Source organism: Crocodylus porosus, unplaced genomic scaffold (assembly GCF_001723895.1).
Source record: "Crocodylus porosus isolate Cpor-Errol unplaced genomic scaffold, CroPor_comp1, whole genome shotgun sequence".
NCBI classification, from domain to species: domain Eukaryota; kingdom Metazoa; phylum Chordata; order Crocodylia; family Crocodylidae; genus Crocodylus; species Crocodylus porosus.
This window is the reverse complement of record NW_017728922.1, coordinates 17,408,578-17,417,023: the sequence shown is the minus strand read 5'-3', so window position 1 is coordinate 17,417,023 and position 8,446 is coordinate 17,408,578. Positions and strand designations below refer to the sequence as shown.

Below are 8,446 nucleotides of genomic sequence, written 5' to 3'. Positions count from 1 at the left end.
GGGGGCCCTGTCACTTCAGTCACATCCCTCTGCCTGCACACAGTGAGCTCCCATCCCTCTCAGGAGCCCCCTCACTGCCAGGTCTCTCCCGGCGTTTCTACGCCATACCTGCCCAGGCTTCACGGGTGTCTCCTGGAGGTGCCTTATGCAACACAGTTAGCACATTTCCACCACTCATTATCTCCTTCTCACCCTGGGGTGGTGGGGGTTGGGGGTGTCTAGTGCCAGGATCCCTGTCTATATCTGAACTTGAGGCTCAAGGAATGCACCTGGCAGAAGGGATGGGTGAGCCGCTGTCGGATTCCTCTCAGCAGCCTGGGTCCAGCTAGATGTGCTCCACCCCAGCCTGCGGGGTCTCCAGATTGGGGCTGCTTGATGGTACCTTCACACCCAGGGCCAAAGGGGGTCACATGCCTGCGGCTGGCATCAGAGGCTGTGTCCTCTCACCAGCCACAGAGGGGGATAGAAGCCCACCAGGGAATCTACTCTGGAGTGCCTGTCACATGGGGGATGTCTCTTCAAGAAGGGGGCGGTGGGGCTTAGCCAGGCTCAGACATTCCTATCCACCCCCAGCACAGGAGAGGCTGCAGGTGCAAAGTATTCTGGGACAGCACTGCCACACTGCAGGTATGTCACCTCAGCGAGTTTGCAAGGGGCTAGGACCAGGGATGTTTCCACACTGGCCAGGCCCTGATCCCAAGTGATTCAGGCACTTAGCAGGTCTCAAACTGCACTTTGCCCATCTTTTGCCCCCACTCCACACTCTTCTTCCTTCCTCCTAAATCCCTTCCCAAGCCTCCATAACTTTCACATAACTCAAATGACGTGTGCACCATTGTGAAAGGTCCAAATTCCCCTCCCCCCCCACACACGCTCCAGGCTATAAATAACATCTCAGGGCTCCAGACTAATCAGTCAGATCTTCTGGCAGCTGCTCCCAGAAACCTCCCAGAAGCAGGTAACATCCTTTCTCTGCCTCCCAGGCTGGGAACCCGGGGCAGTGGGTTGGGATTGCAATGATTCCTCTCTCGGAGGCTTGGTTGGCTGGAGAAATACCAGCTTCCTTTCTCTGCACCCAGGCAGAGCGATTAGAGCTACAAAGGCAGCTGAGGGTAGCAGTAGCAGCTTTGCTCAGCGGAGGAGAAATTATCAGGAAGCGGGGCAGACTGGCAGCTCCGGCTGAGGTCTTTCTACTCCCTGGGATGTTAGGAACTGGCTGGTGGGGACCCTAGAGAAAGGAGTATGGTTTTTTAGATGGAAAGGAGAATGGGCATGGTTGAGAGAGGCAACAGTGGGTGGGAGAGATCAACCCAATGGAGAGCCATCAGACATCCCCCAGAGAGCAGGATAGGTATCCTGAATTTCTGTGGAACCCATACCAGTAAGTGCTGGGAGGTCCCAGGATCTGTCACAGACTCACACATCCTTATGGACTTATGGCCAGCCTGGTATCCATTCATCCTGTCACACTGGGCCCTGTCATTGACAGGGGCGTTCAAGGAATGTAGGCAGACCCAAAGCCTTCCATTGTGGAGCATTAGGCAACCTCTGCAAACCCAGGTCTGCCTCAAGCTCAGATATGGACCTATCTCCCAATTCCCAAGCTCCTGAACCAGGGGCGCATCTCATTAGAGGAGCCAGGGAAGGAATCCCAGATGTTGATGAGGAGATGCAACTGGCCCTTGATGCCATGGTGAGAATGGCATTTGTAGCGGGCAACCTGGGGGGCTGGCAGAGAGCACTCAAAATCTGCAACTCTGGTTTATTTCCTCTTTCAGAAACAGCAATGGCGACAGTGCCTGATCTCTTTGCAGAGCTGGAGAGGTGCCCCAGGTAACCACAGCTTCTTCCTCCCTTCCAGAAACAGAAAAGGGGGTGGGGGTGCCAGCTTGGGAACAGCTGTAGGCAGCCTCAGATCCCGAAGAGATAAGACATAAAGGAACAGCAGCTCTGCCTGTGCCAGGCAGGCTTTGGTGACCTACCCAAGATCCCAGAGAAGAGGGTGTGAAGTGAGGGGGAGGAATGCAAAAAAAAAGGCAGTGCATTAACCCAAAGTGGACCCATGTGATTGTGGTGTGGGTGCCTATGACAGTAGTACCTCTACTAGTCTTCCTATCGGTGACTCCACCCTCCTGTTACGGGCCAACCACCTGCTTACTCTCCTGCCATACCTTGATTTTAATTGGTTAATTAATAGATGTAATTAGCAGGAGGCTGCCCATTTTTTTTTTTTTGCCCTGGTGCCAGGGGGCACTATCTGCAGCTCCTTTTCCTCCCCTGCACTGCAGCCCAAGCCTCACAGATGGTACGGACGTGGTTTTGACCTGGACCTTACTGTAATTTGTCCCTCTCCTTGACTTCCCTGGGCTTCCATGGCCCCGTCTCATCCCATGCCTTCCTGGCACTCTGCTGCCCCCTCACCCTGGGGCTCCTCACGGCCCCCTCACCCTGGGGCTGGGGCCAGTGCACCCCAAAATGCCATGCCCTCTCTGGCACCAGGGTCCCTACGCTGCCATGGAGCTCTTATGAGGCCTCCTCTGACCCCTAATAGCCTCACCCGGTCGTCCAGTCTTATAAAACTACAAACAGAAAACTCAAGCCCCTGGGCTATAGCATAAAATCTAAGCCATCTGGCCAACCATCATTCAAATCCCTACCAGGGAATTCTCCACCCCGTATCAGCGAACAGAAGCTGCTCGTGTCGTCAGGCTTCTCTCCTCTGCTTGCTCGAGCTCAAGATCCCGCTCCCGCTCCCTTGGCTGCCAGTGGAGCACTGCTCTCCTGGCCTCACTCCTGGGGTTTATATGTGCCAGGCCCTGCCCCTTCCTGTCAGCTGACTCCCCAGCGGTTATCCTAGCAACCAGCACCTGAGACTCTGGCTGCCCTGGTAACTAGCAGCTGGGCTCCCCCCTCACCGCTAGGGCTCTCTCCCTAGCTGTTCCTGCTCTAAGGAGCAGGGCACCTGCATGCTCTGTGACAGTGCCAAACACCCCACCCGGCTGTGAGTCACAGCCCCCCTGCCCCCATGCCTCAGTTTCCCTAATATGGGCAGTATTGTGATTCAGCCAGACTGTGCCCCTCCTGGATGAGCCCAAGGCTGGAAAACCCCAGGCAAGGTTTGCAATGACTACCCAGCTACCTGGCAAAGGAAGACAGAGGTTATCATATCTTCTTGCATACAACACAGCACAGGATATAAGACACCGTGTTCTTGAAAAGCAGAATGAAGGGGAAAAGCTCTTTCCTTGTAATAACTAACTATATAGCAACCTGGCTTTCCTGCTGTCCTGAACCCAGAGGGTAGCATGCACTTCATGCCAGAAACTGCTTTTACCATATTTCTCACATATAACATGCACTGAAATTTCCAGATATTGGTTTGAGGGGGGGACAAAAAGTGAGAATGCCAGGAAATATGGTATATCAGTTATTGGTTTCCATTAGTAGCTTGTATTTAATAGGACATTAAAAAGGATGGAAACTACTCAGTTCAACTCTTCCTAGAACTTGCACAAAAAATGGGAAAAACCAAGTGGGTCCTAAGATGCTTGTTGTTTTCCCTGAATTATTTTGGTCTCCATGTGTAGCTATGGAGGAGATGGGACTGGTTAGGATGGTCTTGCCCAATCCAAGCCATTCTTCCAAGGGGTAAGGATAAGGTTCAACCAATAGGGAGCAATGAATCAGAGCAAAGTGGGGCTGGAAGGGCAGGAATGGTAGAAGACGCAAGAGGATTTCTGTCCCAGAAGCCAGGACACCTCCAGTCTGGGGGCCAGGGCATCCATATAGGGCACATATGTGACAGGAGACCCTCACACATGTGTCTTATGTTGCATCAACCAGAACTTAGGCTTGAAGGACTCTCTTTATATCATTGCCCAGTGTCCCTCGGCCTCACAATCAGGCACTGATTCTGCTTTTTTTGTTTTCTTTCCATAGTTACAAGACTGACTACCCCTGGCAAACAGAGGTAATACATCCGGCTCGCTTTTGTTACGACTGTCTTTGACCCTGGCTTTCCAAAAGCTCGTGCGAATTACTGTGCTGAAGAATCCTTGCACCCTTGTATACCCCACCAGACCCAGCCATCTGGGGTCACACAGAGTTAGGAAGGATGAATTGAGGATGAATTTAGTGGAGTCTTGCTTCTACTGCAAGAAAATCCCTGTCTCTTGCTTCAAGCAAGCCCCATGTCCTAGAAACTCTGTCTCTCTGCCCCAGCCTGGCCTCACCATCCCAGCTTCCTGCCTCAAAGGGCTTTTCTAACTGTCTGCAGGTGCTTTATTTCAGTATAATCAAGCCAGAAATGAGCCTGAGCCAGGTTTGAGGTCCAGGCTGTGTGAGGACCAGATGGAGTTGAACATCACCGAGGCATAGAGAACAGCACAGAGAGGTCACATGCTGCTTCCCAGCTATTAATGCCCTCTGCTTTGCCACTCCACAGAGCCTCTTCTACAACCTCAATCCTCTTCCCAGCCTCAAGAGAGGCTCCAAATGCAAGTGCGAGGTCCCAGAAGAGTGTGCGGAAAAGAGGAGAAGGACGAACAGCGAGCTGCTGACCGTTTTCAACGACTGGGTGGAAGGTATGCAGCCTCAGTATCTCCCTTTTCTAGAGGCAGGTGGCTTGAAATCTGAGCATGCCTAGACCTTGGGGAATCTCACTCTTTGTGTCATTAGGGGCATATTGCCTGGGGCAGATCCAGGAGGGCAATAGTATAGTTATACCCCGCTTTGGTTAGGCCTATGTGCAATTCTGGGCTCAGTTAAAAAGGACATGGAGAAGTTAGAGAGGGTCCAGAGGCAGCAACAAAGATGATCAAGGGTTGGAAGACAAGTCATATGAGAGGCTGAAAGAGCTACCCATGTTCAGCTTGCAGAAAAGGCACTTAAGAGAGAACATAATAGTAGTCTTCAAATACTTGAAGGGCTGTCATAAAGAAGAGGGAAAGCACTTTTTCTCTCTTGTGCGACAAAGAGGAGGACATGGAGCAATGGCCTGAAGTTGCAGCAAAGCAAGTTTAGGTTGGATCTCAGGAAACACTTCTTCCCTGGTAGAGCAGGGTGGGTGTGGAGTAGACATCCTGGGTATTGTGGACTCTCCATCACTGGAGGTATTCAAGGAGAGGTTGGATGGGCACTGGGCTGGGATGATCCAGGTTTAGCTATGCCTGTGTTCTACTAACTATGGGGATGTTTCAGGCTTTTGGCTTTGCTGGTTGACCCCTTCCCTCCTTTCTACTACACTTCAGGGTTTTTTAAGACTTGCTCAAGATGCATTGAGTGTTAGCTGCAGCCCAGACTAGGAATAGTGGCTGAGCTATGCCAGTGCTCCTGCTGGGACCAAACCCAGAGGTTCCTGGCTAGAGGGTCTTGCCCCTCTGCTCAAGCTCAGGCTCAGACTGATGTTTCATTTGGGGTCAGAAAGGAATTTTACCCCATGGTCAGATTGGTACAGACTGGAGAGGTTTGCCTTTCTTTGCAGCAGAGGCATGACCTCTACCTGGATCTCTTGAGCATCTATTAAAAACCTTTTATAGAAGCAGGACATTGGCAGCTGTGGTTCCCCTGCTTTCCTGTGGTAGGGTCGGGTTTTAGGTGTGTGCTGTGTCAAGGCTCACGGCAGTCTTATGTAGAGTTTAGATGATGAATGTGCTTGGGATGGGCTGGGCTGATCCTGTCTCAGGCAGGGGGCTTGACTAGATGACCTCTGGGGTTCCCTCCCAGCCCCACTTGTCTATGACTGTATGATCTGGGGGGGATCCAGTTCTCCCCAGATCCATGTTCTGCTCCATGGCTGATGAACCTTTTCTGTCCTGTGCTTACAGATGCTGTCTCCTTCACCAACTCCACCATCACTTCCAGAGGTGCTTCAACCTACAGATACGCCTACACAAAGAAGTTAACCATCAGGGACGTGGATCACAAGGGTTTCATCTTGCAAAACGTTCAGGCCCAGGCCCAGCTGGTGGCTTTGCACCTTCAAGGCTCCAATACCAGCCAAGAAGGTAACGGGACAAGATCTGAGCCAACCATGAACAAAGCCAGGGTTGCTCTTCTTCAAAGCCAGGCAGGAAAAGGGAACGATGCCTCCTTCCCTTGCAATCCCATTGTCTGGGAGTGGGAGGATGTGTGATGTATCTCCAGCCCACCAAACGTGTGGGAAGCAATATCATGTCATAGGGTGGAATTTCGTGGGCTGTTTCAAGAAAGTCTGCCTTGCTTAATGCACTGACGCCAAATTCCCTCTTGCTTTTCTCTTCCCAGAGAAATTAAACCTGGATTACTACTTCTCTACACAGGGCTCTTCCAATAGCCCTGTGGTCATACGTCTCACAAGCAAGAATCTCTGTCTGTGCTGTGCTGATGGCAGCCCTAAACTGCAGCTGGAGGTGAGATCACCCACTCAGGGCCCCTGGCTGCCCATTCCCACCTGTGGCTATCCTGCCAATAGAATTTGAGGTTCAGCCACCCAGATCAGGAGTCACTCTGTTTTTAGCTGCTGTCATAATTCCCTTCCCTGAAGACCTCACAGCCTTATGCATAAATTGCGGGTCAGACACACATAGTTGCTAGTCCTGGGTTATGTATGGGCTCAAGCCTGGGGTTTTCAAGTGCCAGCTCTTTGCTGGGTCTATTTCATAGTTTCATAGTAGCTAAGGTCACGAGGAACCTGAACAGATCATCTAGCCTGACCCCAACAGAGGGGGTTAGAACAGAGTGATCAAGCCCTAAAATGCTTCTGCTTCTGCGAATTCCTGGGTGTCTGCAGCCCCATTGGCCGAGACCAGTGTGATGTATATCTAGTGCCACCAAGGGCATAAGAGTCACTGTGCTGTCATAGGGTAGGGTTTCTCCTCCCAGTTCAGGGCAGGTGAGGTCAGAATGATCAGAGCGACATCTGCTTTGCTTCAAAGGTGACCGTGCCACAGAACCTCAGTGTTACTTGCATGATCCTGACAATGGGCTCAGAGGCTTAACTCTGCCCACATATTTGGGGAGAATCCCACTCAAGCTATATTATGTATCCACAGGGCTTGCAGAACAAGGGAAGGGATTCTCCCCATCTACTCAGCCTCACATAGCTTCAGCTCTGGGCCCTGCATTTCAAGAAGGACGTATGTGGATTGAAAAGAGGCCAGCACAGGGAAACAAAAAGGAACAGGAGCCTGAGTGATGAGGACAGGCTGGAAGAGCCAGGGTGACTGAATCTGGAGAAGAGAAGCTTGAGTGGAGATTAGATTTCAACCTGAAAGGCCATGATAGAAAGGATGTAGATGGGCTTTTCTTCATGGCCACAGGGGACAGGGCTAGGAGCAAACAGCCTCAAGCTGCAGCAGAGGAAACTGAGGCTGGAAGTGAAGTAGGACTTCCTAGAAGAGGGATCCAGCATTGAACAGGCTGCCTAGAGAAGGAGTCTCCATCATGGGAAGCTTCTGAGGGCAGCTTGGACAGACACTCAGTGGGGGCGGTTTACTCAGGGCTGATCCTGCCTTGGAACTGGACTAGAAGTTACCTCCTGAGGTCCCTTCTAGCCCAACCTTCCCATGCTCTGATGCTCATCCCCTTTCCAACAGCGTCTCATTGGTTTCTCCTTTCCCCCAGGAGGTGTCGGGGCCCATGAAGGAAATCAAAACCGAGGCTCAGAAACGATTCTTGTTCTTCAAGATTGATGCCGGTGACACGTTCAGCTTCGAGCTGGCTGCTCACCCCGGTTGGTTCATCTCCACCTCCAAGGACGACAGACAGCCCCTCACATCAGTCAATCAAACTGGGCAGATGGCCATCACCAATTTCTTCACATATGAGAGCTAATCTCCAATCATTTGTGGCTGATTCAGGCTAGTATGTACCATGTACAGACTCACACAATTCCAACACATCCATGTCATACATGTGGCTTTGGAATGACCCCGTTGTAATTCTCTGTGAACTTTGTCATGATATTTATTTTGTATTTATATTGTGGTAACTTGCTTATGCTCAGGGTGCCTCTGGGGGCTTTTATTTTACCTGGAAAAGGCCAAGAGAAGTTTCCAAAGCAAGTTCCTCTGAACTAAACCTGTGTGTTCGGATATTAGCAGTCAGGGAACATTCCCAAGAGCAGCTACATACAGCAGAGAAGACACAGATGTCCTCACTACCAAACTTAGGCCCCTCCAAATCCATCCTCACGGGAGGCAAGATCCAGACTCCCACCCCTCTGCCTTGGTGTAGGGGAGTTGGATACATCTCAGGAATATCAATGTCAGTATTCCTGTCTATGGCTCTGAGAGAAGGAGCTCTTGCCCAGTGAAGTAAGGAGCAGGGAAACTGAGTCACACCTTGTGATCATTGTTCTTCCCCAGGGTCACCTGATTAGCTTAGATCAGGGGTGGGCAATTATTTTGGGCAGAGTTTTGGCAAGCCATTGAGGACTGCATGACAGGCAGCCCAGGGCAGATTAATG

At 51.3% G+C, this 8,446-nt stretch overlaps 1 protein-coding gene across 1 annotated transcript; it reads left to right on the top strand.

Moving 5' to 3' along the window:
- The first annotated feature begins 875 nt into the window (after positions 1-875).
- On the top strand, positions 876-8,446 carry LOC109313276 (interleukin-1 beta-like). Its single transcript, XM_019539767.1, has 7 exons — positions 876-958; positions 1,779-1,833; positions 3,940-3,970; positions 4,445-4,583; positions 5,826-6,005; positions 6,265-6,389; positions 7,603-8,446. The coding sequence occupies exons 2-7, from the start codon at positions 1,787-1,789 to the stop codon at positions 7,810-7,812; spliced, it is 732 nt and encodes a 243-aa protein (XP_019395312.1). The 5' UTR covers positions 876-958; positions 1,779-1,786; the 3' UTR covers positions 7,813-8,446.

Excerpts from the sequence above, each read along its gene's own strand:
- LOC109313276 (XM_019539767.1), top strand. The coding sequence starts at position 1,787 with ATGGCGACAGTGCCTGATCTCTTTGCAGAGCTGGAGAGGTGCCCCAG. Across the intron at positions 1,834-3,939 it reads GAGCTGGAGAGGTGCCCCAG|TTACAAGACTGACTACCCCT; the intron begins GTAACCACAGCT and ends TTCTTTCCATAG. Across the intron at positions 6,006-6,264 it reads CTCCAATACCAGCCAAGAAG|AGAAATTAAACCTGGATTAC; the intron begins GTAACGGGACAA and ends TTCTCTTCCCAG.